We start from the raw sequence: 27,310 nt of genomic DNA on the forward strand, positions 1-27,310 counted from the left end.
GCATAATTAAGAGTCGCTAACTGGCTGCTCTCTCAGAAATAGAACCCAAAGTATTTGACAAATTACATATACAGATTCCAGGTTCCATTTCATGTGAGGTTCTCCCCTTCTGTTTGACCTTGCAAAACACTTAAACTATATGGTCCCATTTAAACAATAAGGGCAGCTTAATGCTCAATAAACAAAATCTGTCATTAAAAAAAATGGAGAAAAATGATCCTGGAGATCAATCAAGGTGTTGCTGATGTAGAAAAAAAAAACAGCTCAATACATGCAATTGCCAAGAGAAAAATCCAGGACTGAGAAAAAAATCACCCCTGCACATACGTGACCATGGTATAAATGAATCAGTGAATTAATCTGTATAAATCAAGTATATTGAAGGAAACGAACAGCTTAGTGAAAATCTGGCAAATTATTTGGGGCTTGAGGTGACAGTCACTATTCAAGGCACGTATAGAGAGACAGAAATGCAATGTAAAACCCACTAGTGCCACCGTGAAAGGAAAAAGTGCATCTAATTCTATGGGACTATGTCACTTTGTTTCGCTTATGCAATGTTATCTTGAGATGCACAATATACAAGCAGATGGAAGAACTGCCACTCCCGAAATTGCTGAAATTAGGTCTAAATAGGAAAATCAAAGTCCTTATAAGTGTACTACATTTCTCAAGAGCATAGATTTGGAAAGGTTAATTTTAAGGCCACCTTTACATCAGTCATGTCAAAATGTCACCCTTATTCTTTATAAAGAAGGTTGAGGCTTCTCAACAAAATACTGCTGGCCTCAAAGCATTACAAGGTCATGCACTTCTCTCCCATTCCTCCCAACAAAATAAAGCTTCTCACCAAGTATGACTCACACAACAACTTGGCTCCACTGGCATCCATGACCTTCCCAATGCCCTGCCCTTGAGATCTTACTATGTGAGAGTTGAGAAAATGCCAGTGCAGAAGAAAAGATGAAGAAAAATCCCAGTCCAGTCCTCACCACATATTTCTGACAAATCTAAATGGGCTTACAGCAGCTTTCCTTATTCCACAGTATGGGGACACTAAACTGTAGCAAACCCCACTACTTAACTCAAAGAGCAAGAATCATGCCCTTCATCTTCTCAGTCAGTAGATAGTGTGCTGCTGGGACAGTAGCATAAACTGGATCACACAGACATTACTATAGTGGAAATTTATTTCCCTGTCATCCCCAGCACAAATTCTTTTTCATCTGACACCTGTACCATACAAGCACAGGAGATGCAACACCTGTCCACTGATCAGAACCCCTAACACTGCTTCTGGTGAAACAGCAATTTACACGTACTTCATCCAAGTCAGTACACTGCATTTGCTTCTCTACACTGGGGAAACTGGGTGTAGGTTAAATGAGTACTTGAACAATCCTGCTGTCTGCAGGTACAACTAAACTTTCTGTCCTTTGCTATTTAAACTTACCATCCCACTCTTACCCATGACCATCTCATGATCTCATGCTTCCAATGAAGGTCACACAAGTTCGAGAACCATCACTATATCTATACATAGGAGCATCCCACAACTTCAGACTTTAAACATAGCTGCCTTCCTTGGGTGGGATGGTTACCAGCACTGATATGGGTGTGGAGGACAGCCAAGCTGGTCAACGCCTGGGCTGTGAATTATTGAAGTACTGAAGAGTCATAAGGGCTTGAAACGTAAACTTTTTTTTCTCTCCACAGATGCTGTTAGACCTGCTGAGTTTTTCCAGCATTTTCTGTTCTTGTTATTGAAATACTGTGTTGGCAGGGTTGGCACCTTTGGTGTCAGTCTGTTTTTCCCGCCTGACCCACCCCTGGATGACTAGAATCTCCTCTGTTTTGACAATTTATGCTACTCTGTCACGTGCCCCTCTCTCTGTCCCTTTTAACTATTCCCACTCTCACATTTTTGATTTCTTTCATTATGCCTCCCATTGTCCCATGCTTATACCACTTCTCACATCTAGCTGTTACCAATTTGCCATACAAACGTTTTGCGTATCAATCTATTTTTCCTGTGTGTGTCTGTGTTCTCCTTTTTAAATGCTAGTCCTCTGACAAAGAGTGAAAGGTTGAAAAACGAAAGTTTTGTTTCTTACAGATGCATCCTGTCTACAGTTTTTTGTGTGTTAATTAAATGAGTGTTGCAGCACTATTCTTACACACATTTCAGATAGCATGGAAATGCCCAAACATCAGCTTAAAACTTATTTCCAGCAAAATAGTAGCCAGCTGTTGTAGTAATGGAAGAATTGTTTTGCGCACCCTCCTTCCACATGGACATTCAAATAGGACTTCCAAACCATAATTCTCAAACTACATTGTATAGAACAACTTGCTGCCCGAAGTGTCATACAAAAAGTTTACAAAAATAATTAAATCCAGTGAGAAAGCAGCCAGGGTTTTATTATAGTACCGATTATTCAGTTTTTTAATATTTAATTGCCCTTGAGCTCTCCTCACGTACTTTTAGCACTGACTGTGGCTCATAGATGATATCAGAATGACTTCTCTTGCAGAGGCGACTGGTTGTGGCTGTAGAATGCTCTGCCCAGTGGAAGGAACTGGTATCCTTCATAGATTCTGTATGATTGAAGTACATAGTGGAAGATAGAATGCAGACTTTCAGTGCACACCAGGTTGAGCGAGAAAGTGTCAAGTTTTTTTGAAGCTAATGGGTAGAAAAGGCTTTGGAGAGGAATGATTTCAGTGTCTTCACTTGTTAGAGGTTGGTGAGCAAGATTATAATGTAAAACAGGGCATATTTGAGGTGATATTATTCAAGTATTTCATGGTTGACAACTTGACGAGTTTCCTCATTCATTGTGTTTTCTTGTGAGTACAGTGATCACATGGATTGTCCCTCTCACCCTCCTTTTGCACAGTACTAGCTACGTGACAACTTGTGCGTGCAGTCCACGTCCAGCGATGGTAACGATCATCATTGTAAGTGTGTATAGAAGTGAACATCTTGTGTTGTAGTCAGTGAAAAGAGACTGTTCAGAAAAAGCTGAAGGCTCGCTGTACGCAAAGGTTAAGCTTCCAGCAACCTTCGATTTCTGGTTAGCACACTAAGAATAGCTGGCTCTTTTAAAAAGATCCAAGGTTGAGCACAACAATCAACATAAACAAACCAGAAACCATTCTAGGATCTTGTTTCTAATTGCCAGGTTTTCAGTAAAGGAATATAGGATTTACAATATTAAAAGGGACACTACTGCTATGCCACAAACATCTACCACCTTAGCTTATAGCAATGAAATAAAGCTAATAACAGCAAACAGAACACAATAGCTGATTAAATCCCATTTATCAGTCTTCCCAATCTCTATATTGACAGAATTGCCAGTTGATTGAAATTAAAGAGCAGTGTAAACAAGGTGATCCAACCCTAGAGTATGTGGCACACTCCTCTATGCAGAGAAATGTTCAACGTGGCATTGAGATGATTTTGTTCGTTGAAAGAATCAATCTAGAGGAGATTTTTTAAAAATTAAACAAACACCACTGTACAATCAGTACTATTGTGGGAACATGGAGAGCAAGAAGAGAGGGAAAAATGAGAAACTGAAGCCCGTTATTCATTCCTGAGAAAAATCACCTAAAATTAAAAGATGTTTCTGTAATGTTTCAGCTTGCACATAGTAAAGGACAGACATGAAAATAGCATCATACATACATTAATTGATAGGTTATATTTTCAGTTCAGGATTCTTGAAAATTACTGTCTATGGGTTAAGTGTGCAGAGTATTTACACTTTGAATAGCAATGAGGTGACAGGTTAATGCGCTTACAAATTTTGAACAAGAACCTGGAATCAATGAGGAAATTGCTGCCCAGATTTGGTGAAAAGAAGCTGAGGAAAAGCTGAGGTGATATCACTCTCAGGCGCACAAAATGAGCTCCCCCACTTCACAGTACAAGGATAGGAAGATAGGAACAGGCGCTAGCCAGATTGCTAGTCATTAAATACCTCTACATACAATAACCACACTGAGGGGAGTTAGATATTGAAGGGTTATTTTATGTTGTAACAATCAATTGCAGATTACTCAGAAGTTTACTAATTAGTCTCAGAGCAGCACATTTGTCAGTGATCCCTAATAGCAGTAAGTCTGACCAGTCCTGTGGAAATCACAATGTAGAAGGAATGTCACACCAGAGCTCCTGGCTATTATTTTAGGCAATTATCTAACCATTAGCTTTTCAACAGAGATAAGTAGGGAGTGACTATCAGGCAGATATTTGGCAAGACGCATAACAAGAACAAACCAACAGGTCATTGAATGTACACGTCTTGAAATCAATGTATTATGTCAAACTGAGTGGCAGAATATTTTTAAACTAAAGGCAAAGTTAATAGCCAGTGCAATGCCTTGAAGTCTAAATTTGTAACTGCAGTTAATCAAAAGGTTAAAGCAATCATTTATTGGGAACAAAAGGGCAAATATATCAGAGATATTTTGCTATGCATTCCCACACATGAAAATTTTTACGTTTTCATGAGTTCACAATTTCATCACATGTCTTGACTTGTTCCACAATTATCACAAGGGTGAGCCCAGTGAGGTGTATTAATTAACAAGCGTTCGAACTGCAGGAGACAAGACAAGTCATTGCAGAACTTAAACCAAATAGACACATTGGTTAGCCTGGATCCATTTCCCCACCATCCCACCCTCCAATAGCGTCATTCTGCAGTGTTGTCACAATGACATCAGTTGAACACAATAGCGAGCGTGAAATGTTTGTACAATCCCCTTAAAATGTGGAAAAGCAGACACTAAAATTCAGCCTAGTCAAAATTGGATTTCATCTACTGAACATTTCCAGCTGCACATTAGTGTGAAGTATTGGTAGTAACAAGCCCTCACTGGTGTCTGTAGTGACTAGAAGAACATGAGGCTATGAATTAAGTGTCACGCAACAAGCCTATCAGTACGATATTAAAGTATATTTGTTCGTGCACAATTGGGTGACAACACCCAAGGGAGAAAACAATGCTGTGTATTAACAACATGCGTGTTTTAACATATGGTTCATTGTTGGATGGGCCATTTTAAATGCCTTACAAGTATTTTAAAGTCCACATGAGTGTAACTTCATTAAATTCACTTAGAACATTGTTTATAGATATTTGCAATTGGAGATTGTTGTGAATATATGAAGACTCAAGTATATTTATGCATAATTAAAAAGTTGAAAGAAGACTTAAACTGTAGTTATGGGGACACCAGAGTGCTTGAATAGCTATATTATCACCTTGCTCACACCAATCCTAAACTAAGTACCCCAAATGTGGCAGGATTAGGTAATCCCATTCTCAACATTGAACAGACCACCACTATTATTCTTAAACCAGGGTGCTGGAAGCTTAGCTGAGTGCAGATTCAAGATGTAACCTTTGACCTCCAACCACTATTAATGACGTTGTCTGATGCACTACTAATTAGATATTAAACTTCAGGATAGGGGCACAGAACAGTTAAATTAATTGTGCACGTGGAACAAAGATACAGCATTGCTTGCTACTCATCCTAATACTGCAAATAAACAGAATGGATCTAAATTATTATAGTATGCTATTCCAGAACTGAAAGAAATGAAATAAGGCCATCCATTAGGCTCCTTCTGATGTCTCAGGAGGTAGAATTACATAGAGAGAATAAACAAACTAAGATGGTACTCCCTGGAATTTAGATGTTCAAATCACAAATTTCAAGACATTAAGCAGATACAGGAAATATTTTAACTGTTTGGAGGGTCCAGGGCTGTAGGGCACAGTCTAAAAAAAAGAGCCAGATGTTTCAGGAGTGAAATTAGGCAATACTTGAACACAAAGTTATCATCTGTGGCTCAGTTTGTAGTACTCTCTCCTCCCATTCAGAAGCTTATGGATTCAAGTCCCACTCCATGACTTCAGCACAAAAATCTATGCTCACTCTTCACTGCTATCAGAGCTGCTGTCTTTCAGATGAGATGTCCGAATTGCTTACTGGAAAAGGGTGACAAAGGAAAGGTCAGACCTATCCATGTTCAGCTATCCAGCTGAGTGCAGAACCCTCCCCAACTACTAGTAATGTTAATTCCAGGGAGGGGCAAAAAAAATACAACAGCCAACTTCAGGAGAACCATCACCAACTACAATAAAGCTCCAGTAGATTATAGTTATCTAAATTCTGATGAAAGGTCATCAACTTGAAACGTTAACTCTGTTTTTCTCTCCACAGATGTGGCCAGATGTGAGTATTTCCTATATTTTCCATTATTACAGTCAGCTAAGCCATATTATCCAAGGAGGAATGGAACCTCTGCTGGCCTCTCAGAGCTGAATTATCTACAAACACACACCAAGGAAGGGTCACTTTAACAAGATACCAAAAAGCCCATGGTAGCACACAAGTCAGTGTCTTCAGAAGAGAAAGGAAAGGGGCAGAGAAGATAACTTATTTCCTCCTTGCATTTAGTTGCGTGGTCAAATTTAACCACAGGTACAACACTTGCATTTATATAGTGCCTCTAATGTAGAAAAACATAGTCCCAAGGCAATTTACAATTAATCGGATAGAAATCCATAGCGCACCAAAGGAAGAGATGTTAGAAGGAAGGACAAAAAACTCAGTCAGAAAGGTATATTTTTAAAGAGGGTCTTAGAGGAGGAGAAGTATTGGGTTCTCATGTAAGGTTTAGAGATTTAGGGAGGGAATTTCAGACCTATGAAGGCAGGGCCACCAAAGGTGGGATGAAAGTAGTAAGAGAGCCCTGATTTGGTGGAGCACAAACTCATACAGGGCTGTAGCAGATTACAAACAGAGGGAGGGGCAAGGTGATGAAGGGATTTAAAACAAGTGTGAGAATTTTAAAATCAAGGACACACCTTTGTTCATCTGACAACCAGCAATGGCAGGGGACAAAGGACCACAAAGTCAACTCAACTTTAGCAAAATGGAAGACGGTCTTAAAATGAGGAACTAAGACGACGGAGTTATAAAAAGCCAACCATAAACATTGTTTAAAAAATCCCAGGCCTACAATTTTATTGGATTAAGCCTACTTCAGATGCTTACATTCCTATATTCCACATACACAAAGATGCTGTACAAGATATTTTTGGCACAGCACGCCAATTAAGTGTGGCTGAAGGTCAGAGGTTCTGCTATAGTTTTGCAAACAAGAAATAAAAGTGAATAAAAGCAGAAAGCAAAGACAAGTTATGTAAGAGAGAAAAGTAGTGACTCTAATTATGACCTTACCTGGTCTACCAGGGTTAGGGTTTACGTAATCCCAGGTATCAGCATCATTCTTAAAGACATTCAAACGAGTCGGCTGCAACAGAAAATAGGAAGCTGTATGGACTAGCAAATCTAGTATGTAAAAGGAGCTCAAGATGATGCCTCTCAAACTGCAGAAAACCTGAGTCAATTTAGCACAATGGTTAAACGGTGTGCCAGTGGTGTGGGAATGAATATTTAAGATGATGAATGGGGTGCTGGGCAAGCAGGGTCCTTTGGCTTGGATGAGATTGACTTCTTGCATAGTGTAGGAGTCGCACACATCCAGGCAAGTGGAGAGTATTCCATCACCCTCCTAACTTGTGGTCAGGCTTTTGGCAGGGTGGGTGGGTGGGTGGGTGGGTGGGGGGGGGGCGTGGTCAGGTGGTGTTGTGCAGCATTCTATACAGTGCCACACAACAGACTTGAGAAAAGTTATGGCTCATAGAATAAAAGGGACAATAGCAACATGGATACAAAAGTGGCTAAGTAATAGGAAACAAGAGAAGGATGGTCAATGGATATTTTTCAGGCTGGAAGAAAGTTTGTAGTGGAGTTCCCCAGGGGTCAGTATTGGGACCCTTGCTTTTCCTAATATATATTAATGATCTAGATCTTGGTGTGCAGGGGACAATTTGAAAATTTGCAGATATTATGAAATTTGGAAGCATTTTAAACTGTGAGGACGATAGTATAGAACTTAAAAAGGACATGGACAAGTTGGTGGAGTGGGCAGATAGGTGGCAGTTGAAGTTCAATGCGGAGAAGTGAGAGGAAATGCATTTCGGTAGAAAGAACATGGAGAGATAATATTAAGTATAGGGTGCAATTCTTAAGGGGGTGCAGGAGCAGAGGGACCTGGGTGTATATGTGCATAGATCATTGAAGGTGGCAGGACAGGTGGACAGAGGAGTTAATAAAGCATACAGTTGTAAAGAACATATCTTTTTATTTGGACTGTGGATTAAAATTACAATGGCTGCAGTTTGAAGGACGTGTCTCATGGAACAGTGTGAGGGATATATATAATGTTGCTGTCCTGGAACAGTGTGTGCCAAGAGACACAGGATGGTGCCAAGGAGGAGTCCGGTCAAATGGGGAACTGCCTGCCAGCGTTTTAATTGGCTCCTGACCTGGTGACCAGGGTTTGAGAGAGAGCAGTGCAGCAGAATAGCTCCTAGCCTGAAAAGGGAAAAGACCTAAAACCTCTTGCTCGTGTGTGTGTGTCAGATTCCAGTAATTCTACAATAGCTAGCTGGCTTTTTCTTCCCATATTTCTATAACCTGCTCTCTCTCTGAAAACCCCTTTCAAGAGGAAAAATCACTGTTAGAGACATTGAAAAGGCAAGTGTTCAACCTGTGAACTAAAGATTGAAAGTGCTGGGAAGACCACCTGGTGTCATCAACAAAGAACTGAAAGGAGCTTAGAAGACATCGATCAAAATCAACCCATCAAATACTGTACTCCAGAGTTGGTGCTATTGAACTGTTCTATCCAATCCTTAAAATCCATGTTGTGTGTGTCTTGTATGTGTGTGTACAGGGATTTAAGAAAGGGTAGAGTTTAAGTTATAGTGTTAGAAGTTAGCAGTTCATAGTTTTTCTTTTGTCACTGGTCAAAGACAATTTGTTCAATAAAGTTATTTGCTATTTACTAAGTTTACAAACTTGGTGCTCGTATTCTAAGCAATTAGGTGGGTTGATCAAACATTTTTACATTTTTCGCGGTTCAGGCAGCAGTGGGGCTTGATATTGTAGCACACTATCCCCAGTGAGTCGTGACACAGTATCCTGGGCTTTATCAATAGAAGCATAATTAATAGAAACAAGAGCAAGGAGGTTATGCTGAACTTGTACAAGACACTAGTTAGAACCCTGCTGGAGTATTGTGCACAGTGCTGGATGCCACACTATAGGAGTGCAGAAAAGGCTTACAAGAATAGTTCCAGGGTTGAGAAACTTCAGTTATGAAGATAGATTGGAGAAGTTGGGACTGTTCTCCTTGGAGAGAAGGCCAAGAGGAGATTTGATAGGGGTATTAAAAATCATGAGGAGGCTGGATAGAGTAGATAGGGAAAAATTGTTCCTGCTCTTAAAAGGATCGAGAACGAGAATTTAAACAGATTTAAAGAAGCAAAATGTGATGTGAGAGAAAAGCCTTTTCACTCAGCGAGTGATTCGAGTTTGGAATGCACTGCCTGGAAATATGGTGGAGGCAGGTTCAATCGAGGGATTCAAGAGGGCATAGGATGATTATTTTAATAGAAACAATGTGCATGGGTACGGGGAAAAGGCAGAAGAATGGCACTAAGTATAATGCTTATTTGGGGAGCTGGTGCAGACACATTGGGCCAAATAGCCTCCTCCTGCACCGTAACAATTCTGTGACTTCCCAGTCTTTCAACTGCATTTGTAGCAGCAATATTTAATGGCTGGTCCAGTTAAGCTTTGGTCAACAGTAACCCTAAGGATGATGATGATTGGGGATCCAGCAATGGTAATGCCATTGAATGTTAAGGGGAGATGATTAGATTCACTCTTTTTGGACAGCATGAATACTTTCCAGGTTTTGCTGCATGTGGGCACAGGGTGCCCGAGAATCTAAAGAATTGCAAATGCTATTGAATACTGCAAACTTCAGCGAACAGGCCCATTTCCGATCTTACACTGGAGGGAAGATCATTGATGATGCAGCCAAGCATGGTTGGGCCTAGAACATCACCCCGAGGAACATCTGCAGTGATAACTGCATATTATTTAGTAAAGCTTTTTATCAGGGACACAAAGAAATTTAGTCAACAGGTATGTCACTAATCGCCCAAGGATTGAACACACTCAGGCCACTCAGACAATAATGCAACTAAATGACGAAGACTGCTGCCATTTTGCTATCCACAATTTGGATTAGATTACCTACTCTGTTTCACGTTACCAAAAGAATTAGCCACTGAAACGGTTAATCCAAGAACACAGGAGAGTGTGAGAGCACCACCCTGGGACAGGCAGTTAGCAGCACCTAGTCTATCTAGAGGATCTAGCATCTAGTCCATACTCAAGTAGGGATAAGGGTAAAATAAAAGCAAGGGCCCATATTCTATTAAGTGAAGATATGTCTAGGGAGCTTAGTCTCGTGATCTGCACATCGTGCGCCATGTGGGAAATCCTAGACGCTTCTGGCAGTCTGGATGACCATGCATGCAGGAGGTACTACCGACTGGAGCAACTCGAACTCAGTGTTTTGGCGTTTCAGCAGCAGCTGGGGGCACTACAGTGTATGCACGAGGCTGAGAAGTTCGTGGATAGTGCATTTTAGGATGTGGTCACCCTGCAGCTTAAGGAAGTGCAAACAGAGAGGGAATGGGTGAATGCCAGACAAAAGATAGGGACCAGGCAGGTAGTGAGGGAATCCCCCGTGTGCATCTCGCTCTCAAACCATTTTTCCACCTTGGAAAACAGTGAGACCGACGGTTCATCTGTGAAGGCCAACCAGAACCAAAGCCATGACATTATGGGTAATCCAACTGCTCGGGTCGAGGGGGTGGGGAAGTGTGGAAGGGCAATAACGGTAGGGGATTCGTTAATGAGGGGAGTAGATAGGCACTTCTGCAGCCATAGATGTGACTCCAGGATAATGATATGTTGCCTTCTGGATGCCAGGGTCAAGGATGTCAAAGAACGGCTGCAAGGCATCCTGAAAGGGGATGGTGAACAGCCAGAGGTCATGGTCCATGTTGGGACCAATTACATAGAAGAAAGATAAATGAGGTCCTGCAGCAGACTTTAGGGAGTTAGGTAGGAAATTGAAAAGCAGGATTTCAAAGGTAGTAATCCCCAGATAACTCCCGGTGCCACACAGTAATGAGTATAGGAATAGAAGGATAGAGCAGATGAATGCGTGGCTGCAGAGAAGGTGCGGAGAAAGGGCTTTAGATTCCTGGGACATTGGGGCAGTTTCTAGAGGAGATAGGACCTGTACAAGTTGGACGGGTTACATCTGAACAGGAACAACATCCTTGCTGAGAGGTTTGCAAATGCTGTTGGGGCAGATGTAAACTAAATTGGCAGGGCGATGGGATCCTGAAAAGTAGGTCAGATTGGAGAAGCTGAGATGGAATTAGAAGTTAAAACGCTAGTGAGTGAGTCTGGAAGGCAGAGGAAACATAGGCTAGATAAGGAAGAAGTGAGCTTAGCAAGTCTAAATGGAATATATTTTAAACGCAAGGAGCCTGAGGAGTAAGACAGACGAGCTGAGGGCACAGATAGGCACATGGGAGAATGATATCTTGGCTATAGCTGAGACATGGAGACATGGCTAAAAAGGTCAGGATTGGCAGCTCAACATTCCTGGTTATAGGGTATTCAGATGAGATAGAGGAGGGAATAGAAGGAAGGGGGGAGATCGCAATATTGATCAAGGAATCAATTGTGAGGAGGGATGATATCTTGGAAGGATCATCAAATGAGGCCATCTGTGTAGAAGCAAAAAACATAAAATGGACAAACACGCTGTTGTGTGTACTATAGGCCCCCACAGAGTCAGGGAGAGATAGAGGATCAAATATGTAATCAAATTTCAGAGAAGTGTAAGAATAATAAGGCAGTAATAGTAGGGGCTTTTAACTACCTAAATATTAACTGGGATAGTTTTAGTGTGCAAGGTAGGGAGAGAGCCAAATTCCTAAGTTGTATCCAGGAGAACTTTTTTAACCAGTATATAGAAAGCCCAACAATGGAGGGGGCAGTTCTGGACCAAATATTCTGAAATGAGCCCGGACAGGTGGAAGGGATATCAACAGGGGAGCATTTTGGAGATAGTGAGCGTAACTCAAGTTAGATTTAGGATAGTTATGGAAAAGGATAAGGTTGGGCCAGGAATAAGAGTTCTAAACTGGGGAAAGGTTAATTTTACTAAGATAAGATGCGATTTGGCCCAAGTGGACTGGGAGCAGCTACTTGCAGATAAAACTGTCAGAGCATTGAGAGGCATTCAAGGAGGACGTCGCAAGAGTACAGGGCAATATGTTCCCCTAAAGATGAAGGGGAGGGTCCAAGTCCGGAGAACCCTGGATATCAAGGGACATAAAAGTTAGAATTAAGAGAGAACCTGAAAGCAGATACCAAGAGCTCAATATGGCAGATTGCCTAGAAGAGTGTAAAAAGTGGAGGGGGAAACTTAAAAAGGAAACTAGGAAAGCTAAGAGAGAATGCACGAGAAAGCATTGGTGGCAAGAATAAAGGAAAACTAAAAGGAGTTTTTTAAACATATAAAGAACAAGAGAGTAACTAGGGAAAGAGTAGGGCCAATTAGGGACCACAGAGGTCATCTGTGTGAGGACCCGGAAGACATGGGTACAGTCCTTAAAAAATACTTTGCGTCGGTCTTCACAATGAAAAAGGACGTAGGTATGGACATCAGGGTGCAGGACTGTAAAATATTAGAGGAAATTAACATTGAGAGGAGGTACTAGCGGGTTTAGCGGCCTTGAGGTGTGTCCGAGGCTGTTGAGGAAGGCAAAGGACGAGATATCAGGGACCCTGGAAGTAATTTTCAAATCCTCTCTGGCCACAGGTGAGGTGCCAGATGATAGGAGGACTGCTAACATTGTCCCTTTATTAAAAAAGGGAGGAAGGGATAGGCCAGGAAATTACAGGCAGTCAGTCTAACCTCGGTTGTGGGGAAGCTACTAGAAAGAATTCTGAGGGACAGAATATATCTGCACTTGGAGATGCTGATTAATAGGGGATAGTCAGCATGGATTTGTTAAGGGAAGCTTGTGTTTGAAAAATTTGATTGAATATTTTGAGGAGGTAACCAGGAATGTTGATGAGGATGATGCATTTGATGTGGCCTACATGGACTTCATCAAGGCTTTTGATGAGGTCCCTCATGACAGACTGGTCAAGAAAGTAAGAGCCCATGGAATCCAAGGCAAAATGCATTTTGGATCCAAAATTGGCTGAGAGTCAGGAAGCAGAGGGTGATGGGATGATTCTGTGACTGGAAGTCTGTTTCCATTGGGGTTCCACAAGGCCCTTGCCGTTTGTGCTGAACATCAATGATTTGGACTGAAACGTAGGGGTTATCAAGACATTTGCAGACGACACGAGAATTGGTAGGGTGTCCAGTGGCAAATGGAATTCAACCCGGAAAAGAGTGTGTGCGTGCGTGCTAACAGGGCAAGGGATTATGCTCCAGGACCCTGGAAAGCACCAAACATCAGAGAGACCTTGGTATGCATATCCACAGGTCCCTGAAGGTAACAGGCAGGTAGATAAGGTGGTTAAGAAGGAATATGGGATACTTGCCTTTATCAGCCGAGGCACAGAATACAAGAGCAGGTTATGCTGGAACTATATAAAATGCTGGTTAGGCCACAACAGGAGTACTGAGTACAGTTCTGGTCACATTATAGGAAGGATGCGATTACACTGGAGAGGGTGCAGAGGAGATTTATCAGGATGCTGCCTGGGCTGGAGGGTCTGAGCTATGAGGAAAGATTGGATAGGCTGGGGTTGTTTTCCTTGAAGCAGCAAAGGTTGAGAGGGGACCTGATAGAGGTGTATAGGATTATGAGGGGCATAGATAGGGTGGATAGGAAGGCACTTTTTCCACTTGTGGAGGGGTAAATAACCAAGGGGCATAGATTTCAGGTAAGAGGTAAAGGCTAAGAGGGGAATCAAGGGGAAATTTCTTCACCCGGACAGTGATGGGAGTCTGGAGCTCTCTGCCTGAAAGAGTGGTTGAGTTAGAAACTCTCATAACATTTCAGAAATATTTAGATATTCATTTGCTTTGCCATAACTTCCAGAGCAATGGGCCAAGCGCTGGAAAATGGGATTAGTGTAGTCAGATCTTTGTTGACCGGCATGGACACAATGGGCTGAATGGCCTCCTTCTGTGCTGTAAACATCTATAAGTCTACGAGAGGTTAATCTAACCTACCATCTACACTAATCACCTGTGGCAAAAGCACAGAATAGTACCATGTCACACAGCCATAAGGTTCCAGAATCAATTTCTGGCAGGTGCTAAATTAGTTGATGCCTTTCAGGACAGAAATTGTGGAGATGGTGGCGTAGTGGTAATGTCACTAGATTAGTTATCAGACTAATCATTAACCCAGCCTAATGCTCTGGGGGCAGGAGTTCAAATCCAACTATGGCAGCTGTGGAATTAAAATTCAATTAATAAAAACAATCTGGAATATAAAGCTAGTCTCAGTAATGGTGACCATGACAACTATCATTCATTGTCATTAAAAACCCATCTGGTTCACCAATGTCCTTTATGGAAGGAAATCTGCCATCCTTACCCGGTCTGGCCTACACGTAACTCCAGATCCACAGCAAAGTGGTTGATTCTTAGTTGCCCTCTGAAATGACCAAGCAAGCCACTGAGTTTCAGGAAATTAGGGATGGGCAACAAATGCTGGCCTTGCCAGCAATGCCAACATCCCAAAGAATGGAAAAAAAAAAGCACTGCAATTGACCTCAGTATGCAGAGCTAGGAAAGAGTTTAAAAAAACAGGCAGTATTTCTCTTCATTCCATCAACCTGTTGGAAAGCATCCAAAGAGCAGAATAAAGCTCAAATAGCTGTGACATGCTGTACGGTCAAATAATCCATAAACATTTACTGCCTAAGCTTTTATTTGTAGAATATTCATTTGGGAAAGCAGCTGGAGAGCTGTTCTTCGAGCCAGATCCCAGGAGTCATGAGCTTCAGAAGAGAAGTGGAGAAGTGAGAAGGGAAAATTAATGAATGGGGCTGTGGGGGAAGGGGGAGAAGCAAAAGTTTAATAGTAGAACTGAAGCCAATAGATTCCAGTAATCCAGAACAATGAGAACAAACCCAGCACTTGAAGGCTCGAATGCAGTTTATCTAACGGAACCTTTTCACATAAATATACATACCTTCGCATATTCTATTTTCAAAGTACAGCATCCAGAATAAATATCAGCGCCATTGAGAGATGCTTTGGCCTTCTGTGCACTTTGAACAGAGTCAAATGTACAGCAAATGAAGGAAAAAAACACATATATACATTCCACAAAAAAAGTGACATGAATAACATTTTCAGTAAGAACTTGGAAGCTCAACAACTCCTCTCAATGGTTTAATGGGTAAATGTTCCAAGACAATGGTGAAATTCTTGCTGTTGTCCCAGGTCAGTGATCATTACAACACAATGTTCCAGGAGCTAACAATTGGTCTCAGCGCTTTTTCTGGCATACCAAATTTCTGGCATTGTTACAAATTCCCTAATAATAGATTCTGGCTTTTTTTTCAACAACTGATATCAGGGTAACTGGTCCCTGGTTTTTCTCTCCCCTCCTTTATTCGAACAGTGGTGTTATATTTGCTGGCTTCTTAACCACTGAGACCATTCTAGAATCTAGGGAACTTTGGAAAATAATATCCTGTGCATCCAACATCTTTGCAGCCACCTTTCTTTAGAACCCCAGGACGTAGGCCATCGGGTCCTGAGATTTGCCAGCTTTTAGTCAATTAAGCTTCTCAGCTTCTTTTGCTACTGATAATTACTTTAAGCTCTTCACTCTTATTTAGCCCCTTACCCTCCAGCTCTGGTATGTAATGTGTCTCTCTTACTGTAAAAACCAACAAAATATTCATTCAACACATCTGCCATTTCATCATTTTCTATGAAAATTTCTCGTCTCTGCCTCTAAGGAACCAACATGTATTTTAGCTACTCTTCATGCATTCGTCAACAATCAGTTTTTATATTGCTGGCTAGTTTACTCATTTCTACTTTTTCCCCCTTTTAAAAAAAACATTTTATTTCCTTAAACACTCTGCTTCTAAACTGAGTTTAAAAGGATATTCCACCATTGCCTGAATTCCATTCTTTCTGAAGATCACAATCCTTTGAACAGGCCCACACGGGTTGCAAATTGTGTACAAAACATCCTGAAAAACAAGTTGTAATGTGTAAATGCTTAAAACACTCACTGCTCAATTTTAACTTCCCACAGTGCTGCAATTAAAGCAGCTAGTTTCCCAGTAAGCAGACACAAACAAAACACTACACACAATTAGTGAGCTTCACATGATTGAGGGTGAAAATAAAAAGAGGTCAGTCATAATAGGATAGTGTCAGAGAGTCATTTACGGCACAAGAGGCCAGTCAGTCCCATTCACCTGCTCTATCCCAGATCCGTACAAGTTTACTTCCTTCAAGTGCTGATTTAACTTTCATTTGAAATCATTGATTATCTTTGCTTCCATGACCTTTACCAGGCGGCATATGGGATACTTGTATTCTATGCCTCAGTTAATAAAGGCAAGAGCAGGGAGGTTATACTGGAACTGTATAAAATGCTGGTTAGGCCACAGCTGGAGTACTGCATGCAGTTCTGGTCACCACATTATAAGAAGGATGTGACTGCACTAGAGAGGGTGCAGAGATTTACCGGGATGCTGCCTGGGCTGGAGGGTCTGAGCTAGGAGGAAAGATTGGATAGGCTGCAGTTGTTTTCCTTGGAGCAACGAATGTTGAGAGGGGACCTGATAGAAGTGCATAAGGTTATGAGGGGCATAGATAGGGTGGATAGGAAGGCACTTTTTCCATTAGTAGAGGGGTAAATAAGCAAGGGGCATAGATTTAAGGTAAGAGGTAAAGGCTAGGGGGAAGACTTGAGGGGAAATTTTTTCACCCAGAGGGTAATCGGAGTCTGGAATTCTGCCTGAAAGAGTGGTTGAGTCAAAAACTCTCGTAACATTTAAGAAGTGTTTAGATATTCATTTGCGTTGCCATAGACTCCAGGGCTATGGGCCAAGCGCTGGAAAATGGGATTAGTGTAGTCAGATCTTTGTCAACTGGCACAGACACGATGGGCCGAATGGCCTCCTTCTGCGCTATAAACGTCTATGAGTCTAGGCAGCAAGTTCCAGGTCATTACCACTCGCTGAGTAAAAAGGTTCTTCCTCTCATTCCCCCTGCATCTCTTGTCCAAATTCTTAAATCTGTGTCTTATAGTCCTTGTACAATCAGCTAACGAGGAACAGTTTTTCCTTGCCTACTTTATCCAATCCAGTCAATCCTTGCACACTTTTTCTCAAATCTCCCCTCAATCTCCTTTGCTCCAAGGAGAACAATTGTAGCTTCTCCAACCTAACGTTGTAGCTAAACTTCTCCACTCCTTGGAACTAATCTGGTAAACCTCCTCTGCACCCTTTCAAGGGCCCTCACATCCTTCCTAGAGTGACAAGAAATACTACAAGTAATATCCTTGTTGAGACCCAGCCAGAGCTTCAGCATAACTTCCCTGCTTTGTGCATTTATCAGCCCCATAGGTGCATACCTTGAAGTCTCAGGCACCAAATATAAAGTTTCATCCAACATCACTACTTACAATATTCCAATTTACTGATATTAATGTTCTGATCTAGAAGCAAAAAATCACTCAGGAAAAATCAGCAATAAGAAATAGAAGCGCAAATAAAACAGAATTTACTGGGCTGGAGGTCAAGATTATCCAGACTTGGGAGCCACAAGCAGTCCCGCAAACTGTACCTTGAACATTTCCTGCACTGAAACCTCAAATTGGAAAGTATGCTGTATAATTGTTAGTGTGCATCTAACCTAATTGACCCTATAAAACACTGCGCTATGTTTAAGATAGCCATAAACATGAGAAACTACAGAGTAGTCTCAATCCTCTACATGCAGCACAGACCAGGGATGAAATGTTGCTGTGTGTTTATAATCAGCAGATTGCTGGCAATTTGGTTGTCATGTCAGTGATTTCTTTTGAAATTATTATGGTGCATTGTTCCTTTAAAATTCTGGAGGGACTCAGGGCTGTCTATGTTTGGACTTCAAGGCTTAAGAGTACAGAGGGTCTTGGAAAACCAACTGCAACATGAAAGCCAAGTGCTAGCACTAAAAGTTAAAACAAGTTAAACCCTTCCAAGTGGACACTAATGATCCCACAGTACTATGTGAAGAGAAGGGTAATGAACTAATGCTGAGTTTAAAGCTAAGCACAGGATCAAGAAGGGGAAAAGGACTTATGCACCAAAAGTTTCCGCTTGAGCTAGTATCCAGGAAGAAGGAACAAAACCAAGAGCTGTGGCACCAAGTTTCTGGTAGCAGCTGAACAGAATGGCTTTAGTTTTGCTTATGGTTAGTTGCGAAACATTCTGACTCTTTCACAACTCTGTCAGGCAGCAAAAGGGTCAAAGCTGGCAGAGAAGTAAAGCAGGGTATCAGCAGCAGCAATGGGGAGGAAAGTAAGGCCAACAGGACAGCACTTGTTTAGCTTTATTCTTTGGAAAGGCCAAAATCGTTGCATGTATTATTGCCTCCCAAATCTATTCCCATCATTCCCAGAACTCCATGTTTAAATCCCTCCAAAATGGTTTCAGCCCCTGCCAATGCCAAAATAGTCACAAATGACAACTTATATGACTGTAACATCCTTCTCAACCTGTCTGCAGTCTTGGCACAGTTGACCATGCCATCCTCCTTCAACACCTACCCACTGTCATCCAGCTAGGTGGAACTGCTTTCACCTGGTTCCATTCTTATTTATCTAATCGCAGCCAGAGAATCATTTGCAAAGACTACTTCTACTGCACCTCCACCATTACTTCTACTGTGGCGTTCACTGCCTTCACCCTCAGATCAATCCTCTGCCCCCTGCTATTTCTCAACGACAGCTGTTGGCAAAGTCATCCCAAGGCAGTGTCAGTTTTCACCCGTACAATGATGACACCCAGCTCTATATCACCACCACCTCTCTCAACTCCTCCATTGTTGCTAAGTTATCAGACTGCTTATCCGACAGCCAGTACTGGAAGAAATTTCTACTCATCCAGTTAAATATTGGGAAGATTGAACCCATCGTTTTCAGTCCCAGCTCCAAACTCTGTTCCCTAGCTACAGGCTCCATCGATCTCTCTGGCAACAGTCTGAGATTAACAAGTCTGTTCACAACCTCAATGTCCCATTTTATCCAGAGATGAGCTTCTGACTTCACACCTCCACCTACGTAACATTGCCCGACTTTACCTTTCTCAGCTCAACTGCTGCTGAGACCCTCATTCATACCTCCATTACTTCTAGATTATTCCAAAATACTTTTCAACAGCACCGCCCAAACCCGCAAGCTCTACCATCTAGACACACCATCCTGACTTGGAACTATATCACCGTTCTTTCACTGTTTCTGGGTCAAAATCTTGAAACTCTCTCCCTAACAGCTCTGCAGGTGTACCTACACCACATGGACTGCAGCGGTTCAAGACAGCAGCTCACCACCACTTTCTCAAAGGCAATTAGGGATGGGCAATAAATGCTGGCCAAGCCCACGATGCCCACATTCCACGAACGAATAAAAACCCCTGGCTAAGCTTCTATATTCCACCATTCATACACTTAACTCACAAGACCCAAGATAAAAGCAAAATACAGCGGATGCTGGAAATCTGAAACAAAAACAGAGAATGCTGGAAAAACTCAGGCCAGATAGAAAATGGGATAAAAAAGGGGGGGGGGGGATGAAAAGGGGTATAAAACCATGGATAAATGAATAAAAATAAGTGGATAAAAAATAAAAATGAATGTAGAAAAAAGGGGATTTAAAAAGGGGTGAAGGTAGAGGAAAGAATTCATGGTCTGAAGTTGTCGAACTCAACGTTAAGTCCGGAAGGCTGTAAAGTGCCTAATCAGAAGATGAGGTGCTGTATTCGCTGCTCCCAATGTGGGCTCCTCTACACTGGGGAGACTAAATGCAGACTGGGTGACTGCTTTGTGGAACATCTCTTGTCTGTCCACAAGCACGACCCAGACCTTCCTGCCGCTTGCCATTTCAGCACACTATCCTGCTCTCATGCCCACATGTCCATCCTTAGCCTGCTGCAATGTTCCAGTGAAGCCCAACACAAACTGGTGGAACAGCACCTCGTCTTCAGATTAGGCACTTTACAGCCTTCCGGACTTAACATTGAGTTCAATAACTTGAGACCATGAACTCTTTCCTCACCCCTTTTTTAATCCCCCTTTTGACATTCATTTTTATTTTGTATCCACTTATTTTTATTCATTTATCCATGGTTTTATCCCTATCGTTTTTGCCATGCTGCTTTAAACAATATTAATTTAATCATATTTGCATTTCTCTTCAGCTCTGAAGGCGGCTCATTCGGACTCAAAACATTAACTGTTTCTCTCTCCAGTTGCCAGACCTGCTGAGTTTTTCCAGCATTTTCTGTTTCTGTTTCACTACAAGGCCCGTTTCCCTATCACGCCGTACTTCTTTGTTTTCAAATCCATCCATGGTTTTTCCCCTCCTTATTTCTGTAATCTCCTCCAGCCCCACAATCCTTGAGATACTGGCACTCTAATTCTTATCTCGAGCCTCCCCAATCTTAATTGCTCTACCATTGGTGGCCATACCCAGTGACTAGGTGCCAAGATCAAGAATACCCTCCCTACACCTCTCTACACTCTACCTCACTTTCCTCCTTTAAATTACACCTGAAAACCAACTCTTTAACCAAACATTTGGTCATCTGACCCAATAATCTCCTCATGTGACTCAGTGTTTGTTTTATAATGCTCCTGTGGAGCACTTTGGGTTGTTTCATTATGTTAAAGGGTTAAATGTAAGATGCCGTTGGAAAGCTATCCAAAACCACCAGGTTAGAAATGCTGAACACAGAGCTCGTTACTCAGCTTCGGCTAAACTTACTGTATTGATAGGATAAATAGAATTAGCAACATTGATCAACAGGACATTATTGCTCTTAGAGTCATCATCATCTGGCCTGGCAATTTTCTGGCTTGTGGAAAAACAAACGTAGGCCAGCTGTCCAGCAACGTAGATCGGGTTATCTGCTGCATAGTTCACACAGCTACACGCACCATCGATGTCCTCAAACTCCACCAACGCTTGCTTTCTCCTCGGCATCAGCATCACGCAACTGTAAACCAAGCACAAGGACTATTAATAGTGGGATTTCGGAAATTTTAAAAGCGTTTAGATTGTTTCTACGGAGCATAATGTTAGCTCAGCAAGTTGCACCTGGAATAATCAATCACTAAGGGAATAAAATTAACCAATCATTCAAGCATTGGCTTTCATTCCATACTGACCACTGCTGAACTGACACCAACTGCCCACTTGATCAGCACTCTGTGACACATCCCAATTTCTCAAAGCAAGCATTCATCTTCTTCGTTTTAGTTCGATAGTTTTTAGTGGAAGCACACATTCACTAGGAACTGAGTTGAGAAACCTCAGCTCATTTAACAACTAGCATTTAGAGTAAGTTTATCTTGATTGGGTTTATCCCAATCAGAATTGAAGTTCACGGATGAATCGACACTATGGTAACTCAATGCATCAAGCCCTGATACTAAACATCTGTACTGGAGCACAGGAGTGTGCAAGCACCATATTTAGACATACAACCAACATCCACTTTTTGCACAGGAGTACAGTACCATTATACACAGCCATAGAGGGATGAAGCCACCAAAATAAGCAAAGTACAATAAAATCCTTCTGAAGCATTTGACATCAAATTCTATATCTATTTACAATTCTGAGTTTAACAGGATGCTCTTAATCCTAACTATAACATGTAATTTTAATTTAGCATTCAGCATTACAAAGCATAACATGTCAAACTTCAGCAGACTAAAGAAAGAGGAAAATTTGCATTTTTAAAGCATCTTTTGTGACCTCAGGGTCCCCTAAAGCATCTTACAATCAATTAAGTATTTGTGAAGTGCAGTCACTGTTGTACCATAGGAAACAACCAATTTATGCACAGCCAGGCCCCATAAACAGCATAACAGCAGATAAACAACTAGATAATCTGTTTTAGTGATGCTGTTTGAGGGATAAATGCTGGCTAGGACACTGGAGAACACCCCTGCTTTTCAAATCTTGCAATGGAATTTTTATGCCAAAGCAAGGGGCAGTTTCATGTCTCACCTCCAACAGAGCAGCACTCCCTCAGTACTTCACAACTATCCAGCCTAGATAATGAGTTCAAGTCGCTGGAATGGGGCTGAACTACTGACCTGCTTGCTCACAGCAAAAGTGTTCTGAATGGACCAAGCTCAGCACCTAAACTATAAAAAGTGCAACATTCATTATAAAAGGAGAAAAAAAAAATGCAGGGATATGAGGAAAGAGTGCGGGACTAACTGGCTTGCTCTTTGAAAGAGCCGGTGCAGATCCAAAGAGCCAAATGGCCTCCCTCAGTGCTGTACTATTCTCTTCTATGATTAACACTATAAAATGTTTGGTTTAAAAAAAGCGCAATGCTCAGAATTCTAATATCTGGTCTTAGCTAAGCAGAAAGGTCACTCAAAAAGAGAAAATAGCCACTATGTTTTGTGCTGTTCCCTTCCAAACTCAGAAAATTTTAAAATCAGCACTTGCCAGATTGCAAGTAACAGAACTTTTATCTAATATCAAGGCTGTACATTCTTCATATTGTTGATGCAGAAATTCCAAGTCTTAGCAAGATATTTTACCCCAGATCAGCATTCCACTTCACGTTGTCCTCTAACATACCTGACATTGCCGAAATCCTGCAAAGCCTCCATAAGGTCAACTTCCATTACCCCATCCAACAGCCCTCGGACGTGTATCACTGCAGATGGCAAAACCTTATTCAGGTCTTCAACACCGCCATCCTGAAGCAAAAATGGGTTAATTAATTACACTAGTATTTCACAGTAATCCAGTTACTTAATGAAGATTTTTGCTTCAATTAAATGGTTTATCTGATCACTTGTTACAAAAAAGGGCTAGTCAGTCCTCTCCAGTTTTGCCAATCAACACAATAGATGACAACTCACAGGTTACAGCCATGTCGCTCACTTCAGAAGATTTGCTAAAAGAATGGCGCAGTGTGATGGTAACCACACAGATGCATGTCCAACCATGGACTGGCTGAATTGGCTCACCTCAGTAGGGATGTTAACAATTAGTGGTGTTTTAACATGGGAAATAAATAACCAGCATTCCCACTCTCCATCCTTGTCACTGGTCAAAATTTGTACATACAAGGTGAGTGTAGCACTAAAAAAAATTCCTGTCAAATCATTAGCCAGCATTCACTGTCTAAACACACATTAAAAGTGGCCACTTGGACAAAGACTGCAGGGCTAAGCAACACCCAAACTGCATCGCAGCATTAGACAATAGGAAAATTTGTGGGCAAAGGGGTCAATACAAGAAACCAGCCACATTACATAGCCCTGCGTGGTCGGGCTAGCATTTAAGGCCTCAATCAGAAGCAAAATGTTTTCCCTTAAGGATAAGGACAAAGAAAGTAAGAGGCCTCTCAGCCCCCTTAAGCCTGCTACACCATTGAAGATGATCATGGCTGATCCTCAACTAACTCCACCTTCCCACCTAATCCCCAGAATCCCTTTGTGTCCAAAAATCTGTTCATCTCAGCCTTGAATAAATTCAATGCCTGACCTTCCACAGCCCTCTGAGGTAGAGAATTCATAACTTCTGAGTGCCGAAATTTCTCAGTCTAAAATTACACCCCTTTATCCTAAGACTATGCCCCAAATTCTAGCCTCTCAGTGTCTACTGTCAAGTTCTCAGAATCTTGCTTCAAAGATATCACTTCAGTCTTTTAAAACTCCATAGAGTATAGGCCCACTCTATTCAATTTCTCCTCATAAGACAACCCTCTCATCCCAGGAATCAAACCAATGAATTTATGTCACACCCCCTTCTAAGTTAACTATAGCCTACAGAGACCAAAACTTGCACCCAAGAGGAAACGGTATCCTCAGGTTCATTCATCAATGCTAATTACAATCACAGAATCTGGACAGCCGTACATGTAGGCACGTCAAAATTAGCCTCTGCTCCCTCGGGGTAACGGAAAAATCAGTTTTAGAAGTTTCCACTCATGACGACTATGCAGCACCACTGAAAGGCGCGCTTCGGGGCAAGGATAGCATTTGACTTGAACGATGCCTCTCCAAGATAACCAATTATGTTTAAATCAAGGTCCTGACGCTTAATCAGACCGGCGAGCGCCGCAGCTTCCAGCAAGCGGAGGTAACAGCAGCAGGGACCAGATCTGATTTTTGCCCCTCCATAACCCAGAGGAGCTGCAGGGTAATTAGAGCAGCGAGATTTTTAAGCCTGCAATGGAACCAGAACGTTTAAACATTTAAAGCCACAAACTACGCATTGAAATTATAAATGCACAATATAGAATGGTACACGGACGTCAATTTTTAATCAATAGGATCCATTGACTCTAACTAAACACCAAAGGGCAGATGGGCCTCGAGAGGCTGGGATTTAAATTATGGGTCCGAGTTGCCAGGAGCAGTGGGGACTGGGCCCATGTGTCCTCCATTTGAACAGATGCCCAGACCCAACGCCCCCTCCTCCTCCTCCCAGCTGCATTCCGCATTGTGAAGGGCCCGCTCCCCGCGGCCGAGGGCCTGAAAGCCTCTTTGTTCAGCCTCCCTGCAGCCGGGGATTGGTGGGGGGGGGGGGGGGAGACCAGAGGAAGCAACCGTTAGCTCCCGAAGGATGCAGCCCGTGTCAGCGGAAAGATTCCGAGCCCGAGTAAGAGATCAAATATTGGCGGTCACTCACCCTATCGAACCTGAAGCGCTTGGCCTGGTGTCTGCCCGCCATCCCGCTCCGGCTGCCAATCTCCGACTCGCTGCCGGTACCTCACACGATGGGAGAGGGGGAGGGGAAGGAGGGGGGGGGGGGGAATTTTTTTAAAAAAATGGCGGCCGTACCAGCCTCCGCCCACAGCGACGGCTCGGGGCGCGTTGACATCATCGCCAAACGTCCGCACCCCCCCCCCCCCCCCCAATCCCCTCCTCCTCCTCCTCCAATCAGGCGTCGGCAGCCCGCCCGCTCCTTTCGCCAGCCTCTGCTCCGATTGGCTGGAAGGGAAGCCATTCATCATGCCCGGCAGCATGAGTTTTCATTCATGAAATGCGGCGGCATTGTCAATGCGTTGGGGTGAAAACGTGCGGTGGTTCGCGAATGGGGACAGGCTACGTGTAAGGCCTATCAGCCATCGTGCACCGAGAGCTGCAAACTGTACAGCCCCAGGCACCTCAGAGTGGTTCATAGAATTATTTCTCCTTCTGTAATTACAATATTTTGCAATGTTCCTTTAGATATTTTATGAATAAAGTATATTTTGGGGGAAAAAACTGTGCCAGGGATGTACAGAATGTCAAATAAAAGCAGAAAATACAATATATTCCCATCTGTAGCGAGAGAAACAGCAATTAACGTTTCAGGTCGCTGACCTTTCATCAGAATGTAGGAGCGAGCCTGTTTCATGGAGTATCCATGAATTGAAGATTAATCTGCAGGACATTCTGTGTGCAACCCTAGGGAAGAATCATTGGGACGTTAAAAAGGATCGGAGTTTTTGTCATTTTCTTTGAACATTTCAGTACTTCTGAAAAAAATGACATTTTGTCAAAGCTTTTCGTCTTGCACTCATCAGGACAATCGCAAGGTTACCAGTGTCAGGGGAAGCAACAACTTTATACTGTATAAGAGATATTAGTCACAGAATTTTAACGGCACAGAAGGAGGCCATTTGACTCATCATGTCTGCACCGGCTTTCCAAATGAGCATTATGACCTAGTGCCATGACCTTGCCTTTTCCCTGTACCCCTGCACATTGTTTCTATTCAAATAATCATCTAATGCCCTCTTGAATGCCTGGATTGAACCTGTCTCCACCACGCTTCCAGACAGTGCATTCCAGACCTGAACCACCTGTGTGAAAACGTTTTTTTCTCACATCACGTTTGGTTCTTTTGCACACCACTTTAAACCTGTGCCCTCTCGTTCTTGATCCTTTTGCGAGCGGGAACAGCTTCTCCCTGTCTACTCTGGCCAGCTCCCTCTTGATTTTGAACATCTCTATCAGATCTCCTTTTAACCTTCCATAAGTCCCAATCTCTCCAATCTATCCTCAAAGCTGAAGTTTCTCATCCCTGGAACCATTCTTGTAAACCTCTTCTACAATCTTGCCAATTCTTCCTATAATGTGGTTGTCAGAACTGTATACAATACTCCAGCTGAGGTCTAACGGGTATCATATAAATTCAGCTTAACTCACCTGCTCTTGTACTCTATGCCTCTATTAATAAAGCCCAGGATACTATATGCTTTATTAACTGGGGGGAAAAAGGCTGTTTGGCTGACAGTCAAGCTTCATCCAATTGGGTAGTGAGGCTTTTTGCTTTCCGGTTGGCATAGGGAGACAGTGCCACCCGAGGATGGATGTGTTGGATAACTAATGGCTGAAGCATGGGGGCAAGTCATGTGATGAAACCTCCAGGAATACATTTAATCATGGTTAGCAATCTTAGCTCTTCGTCGGAACTGAATAAAGTTAATCCCAAAATTTAGCCTGTCATTTCTCTCCACAGATGCTCACTCACTGATCTCACGTCTGAGGCAGAAGAAAGCTGTCACGTTCCACTCAACAGCCTTGAGCACAAGCTCTAGGCTGACACTCCTGTACATTAGTGAGGGAGTGCTGCAGTGTCAGAGGCAGCACAAGCAAAAATATGGCGATGATCAATGAAAATGTGACAACCTGTGTTAGTGATGTTGGTGGAGAAATACATATTGGCCACAGCACTGGGGAGAACTCTAATACAAAAGCCAAATACTCCAGATGCGTGAAATCTAAATTAAAAACAAAAATGCTGGAAAAACTCAGCAGGTTAAGCAGCATTTGTGGAGAGAAACAGTTACCGTTTCAGATCAAGTGACCTTTCATCAGACCTGGAGAAGGATATAAATGTAAGAGTTTTAAACCAGTGGAAAGGGGAGGGGACAGGAAGAACAAAAGGGGAGCTCTGTGATAGGTGAAGAGCAGGGGAGATTAAATAACAAAAGATTTCATGATGCAACAGCTAAAGAGAGTGACAATAGGTGTAGTAAAGAAACTAAGTTTGTGTCCAGATGAGGTGTGAATGGCACATAAAAACCATCTGAATGCAATGTG

At 42.3% G+C, this 27,310-nt stretch overlaps 1 protein-coding gene across 1 annotated transcript in view; it reads right to left on the reverse strand.

Annotated features, from left to right (window-relative positions):
• LOC121272655 (heterogeneous nuclear ribonucleoprotein L-like) overlaps nucleotides 1-25,025 on the reverse strand; it is a 48,445-nt gene extending 23,420 nt beyond the window's left edge. The window contains exons 1-6 of the mRNA XM_041179356.1: nucleotides 24,909-25,025; nucleotides 22,845-22,966; nucleotides 21,006-21,237; nucleotides 16,133-16,218; nucleotides 15,201-15,297; nucleotides 7,270-7,342 (exon numbers count right to left, since the gene is read on the reverse strand). Of these exons, the coding sequence (XP_041035290.1) occupies nucleotides 7,270-7,342; nucleotides 15,201-15,297; nucleotides 16,133-16,218; nucleotides 21,006-21,237; nucleotides 22,845-22,966; nucleotides 24,909-24,950 (652 nt within the window). The 5' untranslated portion in view covers nucleotides 24,951-25,025. The remainder of the gene's footprint in view (nucleotides 1-7,269; nucleotides 7,343-15,200; nucleotides 15,298-16,132; nucleotides 16,219-21,005; nucleotides 21,238-22,844; nucleotides 22,967-24,908) is intronic.
• Between the last annotated feature and the right edge of the window lie 2,285 nt (nucleotides 25,026-27,310).

Source organism: Carcharodon carcharias, chromosome 34 (genome assembly GCF_017639515.1).
Source record: "Carcharodon carcharias isolate sCarCar2 chromosome 34, sCarCar2.pri, whole genome shotgun sequence".
In the NCBI taxonomy this organism is placed as follows: domain Eukaryota; kingdom Metazoa; phylum Chordata; class Chondrichthyes; order Lamniformes; family Lamnidae; genus Carcharodon; species Carcharodon carcharias.